This window comes from Megascapheus bottae, chromosome 6, assembly GCF_031878675.1.
Source record: "Megascapheus bottae isolate mThoBot1 chromosome 6, mThoBot2.hap1, whole genome shotgun sequence".
Classification (NCBI taxonomy): Eukaryota; Metazoa; Chordata; class Mammalia; order Rodentia; family Geomyidae; genus Megascapheus; species Megascapheus bottae.
In genome coordinates, this window is record NC_143514.1 from 59,605,481 (window position 1) to 59,625,114 (window position 19,634).

General features: G+C 38.5%; 1 protein-coding gene across 17 annotated transcripts in view; it reads right to left on the minus strand.

Annotated features, from left to right (window-relative positions):
- Window positions 1-19,634, minus strand: part of Macf1 (microtubule actin crosslinking factor 1) — a 372,611-nt gene that overhangs the window by 35,796 nt on the left and 317,181 nt on the right. For all 17 annotated transcript variants that reach the window (XM_090335129.1, XM_090335123.1, XM_090335122.1 and 14 more), the window contains 17 exons: window positions 18,321-18,405; window positions 17,582-17,823; window positions 16,668-16,874; window positions 14,038-14,157; window positions 12,992-13,099; window positions 11,154-11,372; window positions 10,535-10,738; window positions 8,485-8,716; window positions 7,516-7,742; window positions 5,898-6,020; window positions 5,703-5,804; window positions 5,211-5,312; window positions 4,937-5,110; window positions 4,691-4,846; window positions 4,074-4,271; window positions 3,503-3,631; window positions 2,388-2,561 (listed from right to left, as the gene is read on the minus strand). In XM_090335129.1, coding sequence (XP_090191255.1) covers window positions 2,388-2,561; window positions 3,503-3,631; window positions 4,074-4,271; window positions 4,691-4,846; window positions 4,937-5,110; window positions 5,211-5,312; window positions 5,703-5,804; window positions 5,898-6,020; window positions 7,516-7,742; window positions 8,485-8,716; window positions 10,535-10,738; window positions 11,154-11,372; window positions 12,992-13,099; window positions 14,038-14,157; window positions 16,668-16,874; window positions 17,582-17,823; window positions 18,321-18,405 — 2,802 coding nt within the window. The remainder of the gene's footprint in view (window positions 1-2,387; window positions 2,562-3,502; window positions 3,632-4,073; window positions 4,272-4,690; window positions 4,847-4,936; window positions 5,111-5,210; window positions 5,313-5,702; window positions 5,805-5,897; window positions 6,021-7,515; window positions 7,743-8,484; window positions 8,717-10,534; window positions 10,739-11,153; window positions 11,373-12,991; window positions 13,100-14,037; window positions 14,158-16,667; window positions 16,875-17,581; window positions 17,824-18,320; window positions 18,406-19,634) is intronic.

Here is a 19,634-nt window from a genome sequence, read left to right on the forward strand (position 1 = left end):
AGGAAGGAAGGGAGGAAGGAAGGAAGAGAGGGAGGAAGGGAGGGAGGAAGGGATGGAAGGAGGGAGGGAGGGAGGGAGGGATAGGGGGGAAAAAAAGGAAAGAAGGAAAGAAAGGGAAAGAGCATAATTAGTGACTAAGTTTTCTTGGCCACTCTCCACTTCCTGGAACATTTAGAAATAGTAAAACTACTCAATAAATTTAAGCTAGCACACCCTTTAGTGGTAACAGCTGAAGAATGTGCAAACTCAGGAAAGATCTCAGTTTCCTGTTACATACATTTTTTCTAGTATAAAGACAGTTAAATGAAAAGCACATTACTATACAGATGATGCTCACTGTAGAACTCTAAGTACACATCGTCAGAAAATATGGAACATGAAATGCCTGTGTCTGAAATAATATCACAAACACCAAAGTTTATAATACAAGCTATGATATTTGGGGCAAAACTCTAACCACACTTTAAGTTTTCAGATAGTTTGATTTAAATCACTGAGGCAAAAAATAATGGTTCACTCAGAGGTGCTACTGTTGCCCAAGAATACAATCTAATCCAAGAGTGCATAAGCTTCCTTCTCAGGGATCCGTAAAATACCAAGATCCCTTTTGCTTCTGAATTACTCACCAGACAGACAAAATAAAATAATACCAGGCTGTGAAAAATGGATAGATCCAGAATTTGTTAAAAATTAATATATTTACAGAAAAACCCCAAATGTACCCTAAAAATGTCAATTAACTGCTACTGATTATAGTTGATTCTTATAGATGATTTTTACTTTTTATTTCAGATTACTTTTAGAATCTTTAAAACAACAACAAAGAAAACACCTAAAACCTTCTAATAAGTGTCATTAAAACATGTAAGACTGGGCCAGGAGTTCGGTCTAGTGGTAGAGTGCCTGACTAACAAACATGAAGACCTGGGTTTGATTCCTTCGTACCACATACATAGTAAAAGCCAGAAATGGTGCTGTGGCTAACGTGGTAGAGCTCTAGCATTGAGAAAACCCAAGGACATGCTCAGGCCCTGAGCTCAAGCCACAGGACTGGCAAAAAACAAAACAAAACAAGAAAACATGTAAGACTGGAGATATATGTAGCTCAGTGGTAAAGCACTTGTCTAACGTATGTGAGGAACTAGGTTTGATCTCAAGCACTATATACAAAAAATAATAAACCCAATCTAAACCAAGAGAAAAAAGTCAATCTCAAATTTATCACAGAAATTCCAAGATGGCAAGAATTATTTCTACATTGTGATATCTACGTACTCTTTAATATGACACCATATAACACTTAATAATTTTCCTGAAATATAATGCCTCTACAAAATCAGAAATAAGCCAGGTGCTGGTGACTCATGCCTATAATCCTAGGTACTCAGGAGGTTGAGATCTGAGGATCAAGGCTCAAAGCCAACCCGGGGAACAAAAGTACCTGAGACTCTTATCTTCAATTAACCTCTAGAAAAAGGGAAGTGGGGCTTGGCTCAAGGGTATGGTGGTAGCCTTGAGCTAAAGACCTCAGGGACAACACCCAGGCCCAGAGTTCAAGCCCCATGGCCCACCAAAGCAAACAAACCAACAAACAAAAAAACAAAACAAAAAAATCAGAAATAGCTATTGTATGCATCTAGCTTTGCTTTATTCATTTGTTTGTCGTGACACTTTTGCCCAAGGCTAGCATTTTGCTAGCCATAGCACCACTTTCAGCCTTTTCTGTGTATGTGGTATCGAAGAATCAAACCCAGGGCTTCATGCATGCTAGGTGAGTACTCTACCACTAGGCTTCGCTCCCTGCCCTGTTTTATCAGTTTTGATGAGTGATTATATTCTGAGACACTGGCTTCATAGATTTTTTGTGTGTGTCATAGTCTTACTATATAGACTAGGCAGACTTGGAACTTGAGATCTTTTTCAGATTCCAAGTACTAGGATTATGCTAACACATATAGTCAGGGAACTCCTTGATTATGATATACATTCTGCCAAAGCTTTTCTTCATAAAAAGGCAATTTGGGGGGAAGGGGAGCAAATGTGTTTTGATTCCCTATCACTTTCCTCTGCTATTACAGGAAAGGTAAGTCAGTTTTTAAGGAATAATGGAAAGAGATAATATGGTTTACTTCTCTCCTGTTTAGTAATTCTTTGCACGCCACATTGGTAGAATTGAAATTTCTTATACAGAATAGTCACATTCCTTACATGCCCTATTTTCCATCTTTCTAAGACATAACCTCCAGCAAATTGGTGATTAATATGGGATATAAAGTCCATCACTAAGTCATAATAGGCAGTAATGTTTCAAATGGTAGATGGAGAAAAAACTAAGTAAACTGCTCAAATCAAGCAAATTTCTCAGATAAAGTATTTTGCGGTGATACCTTCCTTTCTTCCATTTTACTGCTAACTACATGCCACTTCTGTTCCAAGAGTACTATACTCTGTTCTGTTTTTGAGCCAGACCCAGAATCATCACGGCTTAAGAGCATAAGCCTGCCCTTGTCAAGCAGCTGATTGTAAGTCTCTTCTTTGGCTTTCAGTTGGGAATAGAGCTCCTGAAAGACAAAATAAGTAAACACATCAACAACATCCATTACCTCAAAGACACTTTCCCACAGATTCATTAATACCATTTGGAAAAACCCAGCAAGACCTCATCTTGAGATTATATATATATATTTTTTTTTTGGGGGGGGCAGTCCTAGGGGTTGAACTCAGAGCCTGGGCTCTGGTCCGTAAGCCTCCCTGTGCTCAAGGCCACAACACCACTTTCTGCTTTTCTTTTGTTTATGTAATACTGAGGAATCAAACCCAGGATTTCATGCATGCTAGGCAAGCACTCTACCACTAAGACACATTCCCAGCATGATCTCATCTTGATTTTTTTCATATATTTTTTATTGTAATTAATAGAAGGGTTACATTATATTCGCCAGATAGAAGGTACATTAATAAAAGCCATTTTTAAAATTCAGTTGAATGAATAAACTGTTAGGGAATAAAACTCATTATTTTTAATACTAAAATAATTTTGTAATCAAAATAGAAGAACTTAAAGAATTCTCCCTAGAAATTTATTCCCTGAAGGCCTTGTCTAGAAATTATGTTGTCTTTTGTTCTCACTATACTTTCTTGGAAAACTGTTAGAATCTCTTTGGTTTTACAGACTTCTATTGAATAGTCTTTTTAAATAAAAAACATTTGTACTATGTATTTGTCTGGGTAATGTACTATATATTGTCTAGGCAATATTCTTGTGCCTACCAAATGGAGCAACTCAAAAGTTATAAAGTAATTTTGAGCTTTTTCTCTTTTTACTACTACCACTCATGGAAGGGGATTAAAACCTACAGATGAATAGCAAAGCCTGAGGTTGTACTACAGTGTAGGTAAAGTGCAGTACTTTGTAGACTCCAAGATATCATATCACCATGAACCCAGAGAAGCTACTGAATGTGGGATGCTTATGCTATCAACTTTAAGAAACTGCTGTTACCATATGTGTATCAAGCTGTTCCCTAGCAGTCTCAGGAAGGCCCCCTGTGGGCTTAGATGCTGAAAGCTGGCTCTCCATTCTAGTCAATTCCAAGAGGAAATCTTCAATTTCACTGTGGAATCCTTGGGCCTAAGGAAAAAAACAATGTCAGCAGTCAATTCTCAGCTTCAAAAGCAAAATTTCTAATGATCCTATGAGGAATTTATTATAAGGGATAAATCTGGAGCTGCTTTTTTAAAAGGCACAATCTGTTAGGGGGTTAGCAGAATCCTTCACACTTCCAATGTGTAACAAAGTACAGATGTCATATATCATCTGATGAATAGATTAAAGCCCTAGTGAACAATGGGATCTTACTTGATGTAAGAAAAATGCCAATCTCTAAATATAGCTGATTAAAGAGATGATCTGCTAACTTATAATGGTAAATAAAGAGATCATCCAACCAAAGCTGCTCTTTGTACAAATTTCTCAGGGGGTTCTATCTCAAATGGCTTTCTTTTTCCTGACTTGGGCCTCCCTTGAGTAGTATCATCTGCACAGATCTTCCTAATTTGGGAGATCCACTTACCTGTTGTAGTGTCAACTGAAGCTGCTGTTCTCTCTCCTCTGTTTTCTGCAGCACTGACTCCCAACACCGATTCATGGTTTCCAAACGGCTCCTTAAGCTGCTAGCATCATCTCCAGCACTTGATTCAAGAAGTTCATTGCCAGCTTTGTTAACTGTTTCTACTGTGGCTTGATGAGCCAAAACATCATTTTTTAGGACCTAAAAAAAGTATTTAACGATATAAATTATCTGTGTGACATAAAATATCATCAAGTCTCATTTCTTAACTTACATATGACATCAAAAAGCTTCCATGGCAATATGCTCTGGTCTCCAACCAACAGAATTAGAAATGAACCGGGGTGTCAGTAACTCCTACCTGTAATCCTAGCTACTGAGGAAACTGATATCTGAGATTCATGGTTTGAAGCTAGCCCAGGTAGAAAAGTTCCCATGAGATTCATCCCCAATAAACTCAAAAAAACTGTAAGTGGGGTTGCAGCTGAAGTAGAAGAGCACTAGCCTTGAGCACAAAGAGGCTCAGAAACAGCACCCAGGCCATGAGTTCAAATACCAGGACTGGTAAAAACAAAAAAACCCCAAAACAACAACAAAGAATTCAAAATGAAAATACTTACATGGTGCTTTGCAAGCTCAACTTCAATGACTTTGGGGTCTCCATTTATTGGTCTCTGAGCATCCAGCAACTCTTCAGTATGAGTCAGCCAACTCATCAATTCCTCTAAAGCATGCTGGAACTGGCCAAGGGCCAGGAGAGCACCTTCTAGCTTATGCTGTTCAGAACAAGATAGAAAGGGAGCAAGCTAAGAAAATTAGAAATGGGCATACTGCAGTTCACTTATATACTGTACCTCTTGCCTTACCTGTCTGTGGGCAATTTTTTCACCCAGGTTCTCCCAGAGGTGCTTGAGTTCTGTCAGTGGTTCTCTTATAATGTCCCTGTCTGTCTCATCAGTAGCTTTCTTTAACATTAGTTCACCCTGATGATTGAGCTTCTCCATCTCAATTTGCTGTTGATAAACTTCAACTTTGAACTCCTATCAAATATAGATTTAATGTTAACATCAAAACAAATCTTTAGTAACTAAAAGAAGCAACTCTTGTTTTAAAACCATTCCTGGGTTCCTGGGTACAAACCTTCATCTCATGTAACTGATCTTTGACAGTGTTGAGGTCCGTGCCGACAAGGGGCATGGTGCAGAGTCTGATCACAGTGTTATCCAGCCAGTCAAACATAGCCTGAAATAAAAATGCAAATACATAGAAACCTACGTTGAAAACCAAAAACTTAAGCGAGCGGGAGAGTTTCAGAACTTGCCTTGCTGAAGTTGGCCTTTACAATAATCTGAGTTTGAAACCTCCAGCAAGTGGTGACTTGCTAATGGTAAGGCTAGCTTCACTGTGTAGCTGGATGGTAATGAACATGCAACGATGATAAAAATGGCAAGGGGGGTAGAAACTTAGACATATGTCAGTACTAGTCTCACCACAAGTAGAAACTTTAGTTAAGAACATGGAAACAGCACTGTTAGGTTTGAGAATGCTGTAGTGGTATTAATGTGATCCACTACTGCACCAAATTGGGAAAAGAGAACCTGTATTTCTTGGTGGTCAATACCAGCCTCTTACCTGCAGAGTGTCCTGATACTGCACAGCAGCTTGCATAGCATCCTCAAGTTTATCTAGCCTTTCTTTCCATGTTTTGTTTAAGTTCTCCCAAGCATTATTCATCTAGGTGAAAAATATTCACATTGTTCTGTTAGTACCATTTTCCTGTCAGGGCCAATTCGTGTTTCACCTTAACTCTTCATCTATTCTCCATACCTCATCAATGCTCTTCTTCACTTCAGGCTTCTCAGTTTCTCCACAGGCAAAAATCAAATCTGCTCCAAGGATCCGAATGAACTCCAATTCTTCATGTAGACCATCTGTCTCTTCCTTAATAGTCTACGTGTAAAAGAATGGAACATGAGCCAAAGCAGAAAGTAGAATGGAACTTCCTAAATGCAATTTATACCCATCGAGAGCAAACAGATAGAACCATCAAACTTACAAAAGGTTTTGAATGCTCTTATATTTTATTTGGACAATGTAGCTATATACTCCAAGTAGTGGCTGTTGATAAATATGTGTTATACATGTATATGTTCACACAAATAAGATAAAAATATCATGGGGTTAGGCACTGGAGGCTCACACCTGCAATCCTGAGATCTGAGGATTGTGGTTCAAAGCTAGCCAGGACAAGAAAGTCTGTGAGACTCTTATCTCCAACTAACCACCAGAAAACTTGAACAAAAGAGCTCAATGACAGTGCCCAGGCCCTGAATTCAAACTCCACAAGTGACAAAAAAAAAAAAAAATCAGGAGAAGAAAAGAAGACAATATAGGAAAAGTAGAATGACTGTCAATTTACCAATGGCTCATCTTTGCCTGCCTCCAAGATTACAATCTGCAGATATAGTTCTATTATAGAGAAATATATAAATAAGGATTAAATAACACAATGCAAGTCAAAAATGTCAGTGCTGACAAATGAGCATTATCTAGCCCACACCAATGGTGGGCTATCTGGGCTATGCAATCTTGAAAAAAATAAATTCTGTGCCAGATCACAAAATGTGGTTCATGGACTGACATTGAGAAAAGTTTCTGAAAAAGATCTGAAATTAAAGAAACAAGAAAGATAATAGCATGATAATATCATGACTTGGCTTATGCTAAATGACAACATGAGACTGAGTAAATCCAATAAAAACTAGACTCCGGGGCCGGGAGTTTGGCCTAGTGGTAGAGTGCTTGCCTAGCATGCACGAAGACCCGGGTTCGATTCCTTGGTACCACATATTTAGAAAAAGCCGGACATGGTGCTGAGGCTCAAGTGGTAGAGCTCTAGCCTTGAGAAAAATCCAAGGAGAGTGCTCAGCCCCTGAGCTTAAGCCCAGGACTGGCAAAAAAAAAAAAAAAAAAACTAGACTCCTCAAAAAGACTAGAAAAAGGCATGTCTATGTAATAATTGTTATCTCTGAAGTGATAAACCCAAAACTGCTTTTTTCTTTCACTATTTTTCTACATGAAAGATATCTATAACAAACAGATTTTTATTTCCAAGTGGAAAAAAAAAGTGCTAACAAAACAAATCTTTCAGCTCAGTCAGTCTGCCTGTGCAGTCAACACAATATGCTTAGGAACTGAGAGGTTGGCTCAGTGGTTCAGTGCTTGCCTATCATGAATGCCCAGAGTTAAATTTCCAGTATTGCAAAAATAACTCCTCCAAACATAGTAGAGTTCTTGCCTGCATGCACACACACAAAAAAATTGGGTTCAATCCCTAGTGCTGTCAGAACAAATAAACATTCAATAACTCCCACTCCCAAACCAAAAGTTAGATATACTGTTTAGCTAGAGGACACATGTAGGCTTTTAATTTTTTCCTTCTTACCTCGGCAGCTTCAACCTGTTGCTTGATGATGGATGGGTCAATGCCTGGGCTTTCCAAGTCATGGACAATATCCTGGGTGTCTTTGATGGTGGTCAGGAGAGCTGCCATGTCATACCAGAACTTCTCTGCTAATTCAAGGACGTCAAGGAATTTAATTTCACGTTCTTCGGCTCGAGCTTTGATGTCCTCCCAGAAGAATACCATTTGATCCAGTTTGTCCTGGATTTCTGAGGAGGTAAACAGAAGTGAATGGGACTTCTCTAAGTATCTGAAATGAATCTCATCAAAAATTACATCTAGTTTGACATTCTCAATTAAACTGTCTTTAAAAATAGCTCTAAAAATTGTAACTGATGGCCCATTTTTCTGTCATAGCTTTATTTCTATTAGTTCTATTAGTTTTACTTATGTGTATCTCCCACATAAGGGATCACAGAAGTATAATCTTTTAAATCTGTAATACAAAGGTTTTGGTAAGATAAAATACTTAGTTTGCAAAAGAGCTGAGAACTCTTTCTTGTATTCTGTGTTGAACTCTGTTTCTACATTTCCCTAAGAAAGTGTTATAAAAGGTAGTTATGTTCTACCCACCATTGATTCTGCAGCTTACTTACATTAGGGGTTAAAAGGAGTATTTGTTTCCAAGTCTGGGAATCTAGCTACCAATTGTAATCTTGTTTCAATGGGAAAATGTGTTTTGAATTCTAAATGACTTCCAAATGACTTGCAAGAATACTCATTAGCCAATATGTGGGAGGAGTTTTTATAGTCAATGAAATACATCTAATAAAATATTAGCAATAATAACCATAACCTAGAATATAAATGACTTTGTTTGAAAAATAATTGGATCAGGGCTACAGCTGCAGCTTAGCAGTAGAGTGTCTGTCTAGCAAGTTTGAGGCCTTGAGTTCAACTCCAACAATATTAACAAAAACAACAACAACAAAAATAAGCTTCAGCAAACACCTTTTGCAGCCATATCTTTGTCTGCTCCCTGAGATCGCCCAATGAGCTCTTCTCCACGGCGCTTTAGAGCCTCAAAGGATGGCTGCAGTTTTTCCAGTTCCATGGTGGCACTCTTATTGTCACTGATGCATTCTCTAATCTTGTCTACTTCAGCTGGGATCAGGGGTGGCATACGCAGGCGAGAGGAAAGGTTCTCCAGGGTCTCCAACATTGGCTCGATTTTATCATGAAACTAAAGTTGGAGCATTAGTCAGCACAGTAACACTTCACATGTTTTAGAGAAATGTTATGGTATAAGACTAAGGTATAAACCCACTACTGTTTAAGATAGATAGTGCTATGCTTAGCCCCAGCCCAATACCTTTTAAGTGTTGCATTTGGCTAAAACACAATTCAGAACTCATGATATGTGAGCTGGGCAATTTGAAAAAATAAAAAGGTAGCTTTTAAGAGTCAACTTGAATCACTATTGCTGTCAAAATCGTTCTCCTCTTTTAATTAATATGACGAGAAAGGGACAAGACTATGAAACTGGTGAAAGTCAGTATGTCAACATCTCAGATGACAGTTGCATGCAACAGACTAGACCAACAAGTTAGATGCCCACCACAAGCTGTGTAAATAGATGGGGAACTTAATATGCTGCATGACTTTGAGTTTGAAAGTATTATGGCATGAAACTGAACAACCCACTCTAAGGAACAGTGAGAGTGAAATGTTGGCATGATGAAAGGTAATTAAGGCCAAATCTAACCTTACTCTAAAAGAAAAATTACCTTTCCAATTTTCTGGCACTTTGACTAACCTGAGCGTAATTATAAAATTCTCATTTATAATCTCATGTAGATAAGTTTGCTTCCTTGAAACACTATTGGTTAATTTGAATAATAAGGCTTATTAATTTTCATGGTCAAATAGGAAAAAAAAATAAAACAAGATCACTTCCTCACTTCTAGATTCCACTCTTAATGAATCTACCATATAAACTGCATTAATTAAATTTATTCTAGTGACATCAGGGAAATTTCCTTAGCGGTAATGGCTGCATTTTTCATTCTTTATAAGTACATCCTAACAGCAATGGGGCTAGGTACCTTACCTCTGTAATCTGCAATGGTGGGCGCAGTCAACACAACAATGAAATGTGACGATGTGGGGAGGACAGGAGCAGGCAGCAACAACACAAAGTAATACATTCCACAATGTGAGTGAGAGATGGGAAGGGAGGGAGGTGAAGGGAAAAACTTGAGTAAGTACAAATATTAACCAAGAATATGACTAAACATAGGACTATAATACCCAGACATGACAAAAAGTACCACTAACAATTTTATTTATTAGTTGGAAAGTATGTAGTTGCATGCTTCAGTATCTACTGCTGGTAGTTTATGTTTTTTGGCTTACTTCTCCTTACTGAAGCATCTTTCTCTGAACTGGCTGCCTTTTAAGCAAGAAAGCTAACTACACTCATTTTAAATCTCAAAAAAGTAATAGGCCCAAGCCAAGCACCAGTGGCTCATACCTGTAATCCTACCTACACAGGAGGCTGAGACCTGAGCACTGCAGTTGAAAGCCAGTAGGATAGTCCTTGAGATGCTTATCTCCAATTAACCACAGCTGGAAGAGAAGCTGTGGCCCAAGTGGTAGAGTGCTAGTTTTGAGCAGCCCTCATGGAGAATACCCAGCCCCTGAGTTCAAGTCCCACGACTGGTATATAATCGGAATTTGATTATTGTTGAGGTAATCACTGCCTTTGGATCTACAAACTATTGAAAGACAAATTACACATAGCAGCCGAGATGCCTCTTATTCTCCATAAAATTCTCCATAGCCTATCATTGTGCTTCCTGCACTATCAAGAATGTACTGTTACCTGGTGAATATAATGTAACCCTTCTATTAATTACAATAAAAAATATATGAAAAAAAGAACGTACTGTTACCATACTAATCCTCACACTCCTCTGTACAGACCCCTACCAGAAACACAGACCTGTTGCTTAGACTAATGTACATTTGAAAGCTGTAAAAGTGTAAGATAAACTTATACCTGAGCAGACTGCGAAACAGCCTCATCCAGAGCCAGGGCCCGCTGGCGCACCTCTTCTTTTATTTGGGCATACATGTTTTCTGCTTTCTGGTATTTTTCTTCCACCATTTTCCCTTCTTCAGGGTTTAATTCCTTTAGTTGTGGGCCTATCTTTAGCAGCTTATCAATATGAGGTTTGTGCTCAGCAATGGATTCCCTTAATTGCTATAGAAAAAAATATGGATTAATGAGTTGGGTTGAGGGCATAGCTCAGCAGAACAGGACAAATTGAGCATGCTTGAGGGACTTGAACTTTGGGCTTGGGAGCTGTCCCTGAGCTCTTCAACTCAAAGCTAGCGATCTACCACTTGAACCACAGCACTATTTCCGGTTTTCTGTGGTTAACTGGAGATAAGTCTCACAGACTTTTGTGCCCAGGCTGGCTTTGAACTGCAATCCTCTGACCTCAGCCTCTTGAGTAAGTAGGATTACAGGCATAAGCAACTGGTACACAGCTAGAAAAATAGTTTTATAGCATAAAATTTAGTAGTGGCAATAGTAGTATACTAATATGTTCTTTTCGAATACATTCCAGCTTATTTTCATTCTGCAACGAAGTAAAAATTGCCATGCTCCTTACCCTCATTTCCTCTTGCTGTTGTCTGAGCTGTTCATGATCAATAGCTGGAGGAGGTAACTGTGCTATCAGTGCTCGAGTTTCCTCAATCCAAGGGCTGAGCTCTTCAAAAGTTTCCCAAAACTGGTTTACTAAGACTTGTGCCCGCTCTAGGCGGGCATAACGCTCTGAATTGAGTAGGCTAATGTCTTCATATTGCTGTATCAGACATTCTGTCTTCTCCTTTGAGTCCAAGTAAAAATAAAAAGTCATTATTACTGTGAACAATTTTTTTTTTTTGAAGGTCATGGGGCGGGCTTGAACTCTGGACCTGGAAGCTGTCCTGAGCTCTTCAGCTCAAGGCTAGCACCCTACCCCTTGAGCCACAGTGCCACTTCTGGTTTTCTATGGTAAACTGGAGATAAGAGTCACAGATTTTAGTGCCTGAGCTGGCTTTGAACTATGATCCTCAGATCGCAGCCTCCTGAGTAGTTAAGATTACAAGCATGAGGGTGGGGGGTGTGTGGGGGGGTAATGGGTACCAAGATATGTGAAAGGGTATCAATGTATGTGAATTAATGCACCTTCTATCTGGCAAATATCATGTAACCCTTTTACTAATTACAATAAAAAAAATGTGAAAAAAAAAAAAGATTACAAGCATGAGCCACCATGCCCAACTTATTGTGAACAATTTTTAAGGGAAAAATATAACATATAAAAATCACATTATCTATATGAACAAACTAAATTTCTAGCAAATATGGGCTAATTTATTAAGTATAGAAGTGATTTTTTGTTCTTTAAATTTAGTATTTTTCCTATCATATGGGTATTTATGTAAAAACTATGAACATAATTTAAAAGGCAGTAATAAATAGTACAAACACCAAAAATCAACTTTTTAGCAGTGATATATAATAACGGTGAGCATTTACTATAACATTACTGGTAACAAATCATCAATACCACAAATTTATAGCATCTCAAAAGCTTTGATTGAATGCTAATGAAAAATAAGTCTTCCTCAACTAGTATTTATACTTTAAATGTTTAAGGTGAATAGTTAATTTATGAAAATTCCGTAAGAAATAGTAGCTAACCATACGCTTAATTTTTTTGAATCAGGTCTTGCTATTTAACATAGGCTTGGCTTGGATCTGCGAGGATTCTCCTACCTTAGGCTTCTAAGTGCTGGGATGATCATTCTTGAATCTTACTGCATTGTTATTAATAAACAAAACTGGCATAAAAATTATTTTGCCCAATCTTTTAGAAAACAGGTAATGCCTTCATGAATATGAAAGAATCAGTACTTTTATATAATTCTGAAAAGTCAATTATAAATATCTTAACAAAATTAGTCAAAACTCACTCTTCTAAAGAGGCAATTCCTAAGCTGGGTGTGGTGGCTCACACCTGTAATCCTAGCTACTCCGAGATCTGAGGATCAAGGTTCAATGCCAGCCAGGGCACAAAAGGACCTGAGACTCTTATCTCCAATTAACCTCTAGAAAATGTTAGGTAGAGCTTGGCTCAAGGGTAGGGTGGTAGCCTTGAGCTAAAGAGCTCAGGGACAGCGCCCAGGTGGAGTTTAAGCCCTGTGACCCACCAAAAAAAAAAAAAGAAGAAGAAGCAATTCCTCTGTCATAATGAAGACAGGCTTACAATGTATCTCATATTTTATAGTATTGCTACTTAGATATTTGTGAATATAAAGTTATTATCTAAAGTCTCTAGGACATAGATTTTAATAAACATCAGCAATAAGAAAGCCCAAGAAAAACACTGGAAAACACTATTTGATAATTGTACTTAATTTACCATGATTAAGAATAATGTGAGTAATAACTGTAATTCACCTGTAATACAGCTTTCTGCTCTTCTCCACAAGTGCCAAAGATTTCACCACGGTGACTGAAGAGTTCATCCATTGAATCTTTGTGACGAATGATATCAATGGAGAAAGCCTTTGAAAAGTAAACAGTAGTTAAGAAGGAAAAGTTTCTGGGTTCTGGTGGCTCATGCCTGTAATCCTAGTTACTTAGGAAACAGAGATCCGAGGATCATAGTGTGAAGACAGCCTATGTAGAAAAGTCCCTAAGTCTTTTATTTCCAATCAATCAACAAAAAGCTGGAATAAAGCTGTTGTTCAAGTAGTAGAACACTAGCCTTGAGCAAAAAAGCTGAGTTTAAGCCCCAGGACACAAACGGACAGACACATGTATGTGCACTCACAAAAAAAAAAAAAAGCTGGGGGAAGGAGTCTGGCGCTGATGTCTCACGCCTGTAATCCTAGCTACTCAGGACTCTGAGAACTGAGGATCCCAGTTCAAAGCCAGCCTGGACACTAAAGTCACTAAAGTCCATGAGACTCTTCAACTAACCACCAGAAAACTGGAAGTGGTGCTGTGACTCATGTGGTAGAGTACTAGCCTTGAGCTGAAGATCTCAGTGACAGTGCCCAGGCCCAGAGTTCAAGCCCCATGACTGACCAAAAAAAAAAAAAAAAAAAAAAGAGGGAGTATGTGTGAGAAGAAGTAAAAAGGATCCTAGGTCTGTGTTAGTGAAAGATAAGGCACAAAGTTTAATACAACATCTTTAATGCTTAGCCTTTTAATAACTTATAGAAACATGTTTCCCCTTGAAAATCATTCAAGTGGAAATGCTATTCTTTCCTGGATCCATGGAATAAGTTAACATTTTTCATAAAGCCAACCCCCCCCCAAAAAAAACCCAACACAACATTATCCACAACAAAAAACCAAAAGCAAACAACAAAATCCCCTGCTTTCTCTACCATACTCACCAACCAAATATATAGAAAAACTATCTTCAAGTCATTGTAAGCTACTGATGATTCTTTTACTCCAGGACACAAGGGGGTGCTCTGGTGTTTTATCATTACCTTTTGCACCTGAAGCTGAGCTGTGGTCTGGTCCTGTTCAAGGCGAATTGGCCCCAAGGCCATCAGCTTTCTTCTTGTTTCAGCAACCCAAGCTAGTTCTGCATCAGCAGCTTGCTCATACTTAAAAAACATATTGAGAAAAAATGAACAAGTTACATACTGCCAAGGTCTCCTTCCTAGAACTGTAATTTATCTAACACAGTAAGACCTAGATTGTCAATAACAGTTTTTTATCTTCATAAAGCCAGAACTGAAAAGAATTAAATAAGAAGTCACAAATCAAAATGCAGACAAATTAGAGTTGATCATATTTTCACTCTTTAAAAGCAGTTATAGGCGAGTAGTGTAGCGGTGGCTTACACCTGTAATCCTAACTATGCTCAGGAGGCTGAGATCTGAGGACCAAGGTCCAAAACCAACCCGGGCACAAAAGGACCTGAGTTAACCTCCAGAAAATGAGCTTGGCTCAAGGGTAGGGCAGTAGCCTTGAGCTGAAGAGCTCAGGGACAGCACCAGGCCTAATTCAAGCCTGATGACCCCCTCGCCCCCCCAAAAAAGCAATTATAGAATCTAGTAGGTAGGTTTACAGCTACAAACAAAACTTTCAAAAGAAATATGCTTAGATGCTTTGTAGCTGCACTTTCTGCCAATCATCTCTACACGTCAACACTAAACGGTAGTTTGGTTTTTTGTTTGTTTGCTGGTTTTTCTGCCCCCAGTCCTGGGGCCGAACTCTGGGTCTAGGCAGGCAGGAGTTTTAGATGTTTAAAGATGAACTTAAAATAGCAGTGGATAGCTAAGCAAAGTTAACTTAGAAGAATTTAAGTATAGCTGAAGAAGTGTAAGACCCCAGAAATCCTTTAAATGGTTACACAATAATAAAAATAAAAACATGTTCTATATGAATGCAGGTCATGAGGCTCTCTCAATATTTTACCTCTTTGTAAACCTACACTAAGATAGCATTAGTAGTCATGAGAAACAGAAGTGTTTGCATTGTTACTTTTTTGGATTTTGAGATACTTGTACATCCAACTTTATTGGCTTAGCACTGGTAACCTTGAGTATTTGAAATGTACCAACACTGTAAACTTTTAAAAAAAAGTTTTAGATGTTTAACTTTAAAGAGAAAATTTAACTTCTTCCTAAGCACAATAAGTTGCATACTGAAATATTGGGCCAAGATTAGAGATAACCATAAGACACACTGGGGACACACTGGGGTGAGAGAGAGATGGTCTTAGGAGTCAGAAAAAAACTTTTGCATAGTTCAAAAAATATTTGCTGGGCCGGGAGCATGGCCTAGTGGTAGTGTGCTCACCTAAGCATGCACAAAGCCCTGGGTTTAATTCTGCGAAACCACATACCCAGAAAAAGCCAGAAATGGTGCTGTGGCTCAAGTGGCAGAGTGCTAGCTTTGAGCAAAAAAGTGTCCAAGGACAGTGCCTGGGTTCAAGTTCCAGGACTGGCAAAAAACCCCAAAACCAACCAACCAAACAAAAACATTTGCTGATGAGCACTGGTAGCTAATGCCTATAATCCTAGCTACTAAGGAGGCTGAGATCTGAGGATCCCAGTTTGAAGCCAGTCCCTGCAGAAAAGTTCCTCTGAGTCTTTTATCACCAATTAACCACTCAAAAACTGATGTAAAGGCTGGGAGTTTGGCCTAGTGGTAGAGTGCTTGCCTAGTATGCACGAAGACCTAGATTTGATTCCTTGGTATCATATCCATAGAAAAAGCCAGAAGTAGTGCTGTAGCTCAAGTGGTAGAGTGCTAGCTTTGAGAAAGACCGAGTATAATGCTCAGGCCCTGAGTTCAAGCCTAGGACTGGCAAAAAACAAAAAACAAAAAACAAAAAAAAACTGACGTGGAGCTGTGGCTCAAACTGGTAGAGCGCTAGCCTTGAGCAAAAGAACTCAAGGACTGTGCCTAGGCCAACTTCAAGATCCACAACCACTACCACCACCACCACAAACAAAAGCATTATGAATCCAAGAAGTCATGTTATTATGCCTGCAATTCAGCACTTAGGAGACTGAGGGAATAGGGCTTTGAGTTGGAGGCCAGTCTGAGTTATAAAGGGAAATACTGTCTTTAAAAAAAAAAAAAAAAGATGAAGAGGGGATATTCAGCTACAGAGAAAGGCAGACAACGTCCTTCCAGAAGCAGGAAGGGAAAAAAGATCTAGAGAAATATGACACCTATGTTTGCTGAGAAGATTCTATTTTGGATGACTTTGGTATTTTGGTTTGTCTATTTGATAATAACTACACTTAGATTCATCTCTTCCCTTCTTCTATCTAATGTTATTAAGACAGTTGATTGTACCAAACTAAGATTATGATGCACTGAACTTTTGGGTTCTATCACCACTTGTCAAATCACATTGATTCTATGAATTTTTGTCTGAATCCATCCTCACAAACTTCTACCCAATCATTTTCTATCACTGAAGTACTTGTTGTATCATTATTTTTTAAAATTTTTTCTTCTCCCATATAATATCATTATTAATGCTGATTTCATCATTCTTCTTCCTGAGCCTATACTTATACAGGTTATTGTATTGTACCTCACACAATTATCCTCACTGTCTAACGTATTAGGGCTACTGTATTATAAACATTACCTGTTGTGATCTCTGAATAGCAGCATCAATTTCATCCACCCTTTGTCCAATAGTGTCACTGACCAGTTTGTACTGCTCGTTGGCATCAGACACAAGTTTATCCAGCCCTTCTCTGGCTCTCCAAGGCACCAGCTCTAGTAGAGCACGGCTCACCTCATTCACTGTGTCCAACACGAGCCTGTGTTCCATAACCTCCTTCTTCAATTCCTAAGGAGGGAAAAAGTTTTCAGGCCATATCTTACTAAATAAAGAACATTAGCAGCTGTGCTGGGCAGAAAGTGCTATCTCTTCTACACATCCCAGCAGGGCACTGACCTCCTTCTTTTCGTTATTTTTTTTTTTCCTCCTCATGTCAGATTTTTAAATTATTCTGAAGCCTGACTTTTAGGTTTAGTTGTTGCTTTCTGGAATACCTGAGATAGACTGGATAAAACAATGAACCTTTCTTCCTTTCCCTTATCTTAACAGAACTGAAACAAATTTCTAAGGGATGTAAGATTCAACTTCTTTTTTCCTCAGGAAACAGGTGTTATAGATACACACACACACACAAAATGGTTTAATCATAAGCATTTAATCTAACAAATACCTACACAATAATTCTGTATACCTAGAACTGTACTAGATCCTGTAGGAGAATCAAATATGAAGACTGCAGTCTTCAGAGAATAATTATAAAATGCTACACAACAAACCAATTTCTAAGGGATGTAAGATTTAACTTCTTCAGGCAACAAGTGCTATAGATACACACACACACACACACACACACAAACACAGATTTCATTGTTAGAATACAAAACAAGAGGCAGGCAGAAGTTTTTGGTTTAGATTTAAGGTAAAGGTGATGAAACACAATTTGGACAAAAATGAAACCCTTCCCCCCCTTTTTACAGTGTGAAATGACAGCTCACCTTCTGTCTTTGCTGAAACTGGGGTATGTGTTCCCCTGTGGGAGACTGTCCTCCACTGGCTGCCAGTTCCTCCTCCACCTCCTTCAGCCACCCAGTCAGTTCGTCATATGTAGACTGGAATTTGGTGGCCAGTTGTCGGGCTTGTTCTAAAGTCCTGAGGGCCTTGGAGCTGGCAACTGTGATGTCTGTGTAGCGGGTCTTTATACCATCTAGTTTCTCTTGGATAAGTAACACTTCTTCACCTGTAGAGAACAGTACATCATTATTCATATTTAAGACATCTGAGAATGAGGATGTTATTCCAATGCCCTGTGTTCAAATTAGAGCTTAATTTAATTTCTCCTTGTGATTATGCATTTACCTAACATCTCCTACTAAGGGTTACGTGAGACACAAATCTTCAACTAGATAAAAGAAACCACTTTTGTGCTTAAGGTCTAAGTTTCGCTGCAGCTGTTTTCAGACAGTCCCAGCACTTAGCTGGGACCTATTGGTAGGTAGGAGGAATCAATCATCTGAAACTGTATATGAGACAAATAAGTGCAATACTTTTCAAAAGATTTAACAGGAAAGAAAAATACAAGTTACCAGCCTGCCTAAGAGCACATGGAAACGAAATCAGTAAAAACTGGACTTTTATGTATGAAAAAGAAATGGCCAGTGCAAGATGCTTCTTTCCCTGGACATTTAATTGTCTTTGAGATAAAAAAGATGCTAAGAGACCCACTTTTCAAAGTACCTGTAGTTTGTTTTAGAAGAGCCTGACCGTTTTTAATAGCTTGATCTACATTCTTCTTTCTATTAACAATCTCTTCATTTAGAGCCTAAATGGAAAGAATATCATTAGTGTCACAATAAAGGAACAAATTTAAAATGATGAGTACCAGTTTAAAATCAGATATTTGATTGTTAATATCTCCTTGATTATGCAATTATTATTCCAAATAAAACAGGATGTTTTAGACATACTCTCATGTGAAGTAAGAAAAGATTTAGGATTAAATCAGGTTTACCCATCTATCAAGCCTGAATCTAAGAACGGTAGAAGTAAAATTCACCAAAAAAATCTACATCTAAAAGGGTAAAACAAAAGTCAACAAAAACTGATGACTTAAAGTAAGATTCTGGTAAAAAAAAACAACAACAACTCTCCATATTTTAAGTTGATAAGACAAAATATACTTAAAATATTTAATTACTTTGTGCAGGGAGTTTGGCCTAGTGGTAGGGTGCTTGCCTAGCATACACGAAGATCAGGATTCAATTCCTTGGATCCACATACACAGAAAAAGCAGGAAATGGTGCTGTGCCTTGAGTGGTAGAGCTCTAGCCTTGAGAAAGCCCAAGGACAGGCCCTGAGTTAGAAAGCACCAGGACTGGCAAAAAAAAAAAATGTACACACCCACACCCATATATATATATATATGTATATATATACACACATATACATATATATATATATATATATGTGTGTGTGTGTGTGTGTGTGTATATAGCCTATTTTTTGGGAGAGTGGTCAGTGGAACTGAGGAATTGCATCTGAGTCTTCACGGATGCTACGTGAGCACTCTACCACTAGCTATGCTCCTGACCCTATATTGCCAATTTTTGCTACCCTCAGGGAGATTTTCATAAAAATACATTGAGGCTGGGAGTTTGGCATAGTGGTAGAGTGCTTGCCTAGCATGCATGAAGACCCCGGTTTGATTTCTTGGTACCATATGCATAGAAAGAAAATCTAGAAGTGGTACTGTGGCTCAAGTGGCAGAGCTCTAGCCTTGAGAAAACCCAAGGACATTGCTCTGGCCCTGAGCCCAAGCCCAGGACTGGTAAGAAAAAAAAAAAATACATTGAAATCTGGGCACTAGTAGCTCAGTCCTGTAAGTCTAGCTACTCAGGAGGCCGAGATCTTAGGATTGCAGTTCAAAGCCAGTGTGGGCAAGAAGTTCGAGAGACTCATCTCCAATTAACCAGAAAAACAGCTTGACTGGAGATGTGGTTAATGTAGGTAAAGTACCAGCCATGAGCAAAAAAGCCAAGTAAAAGCTTGGGG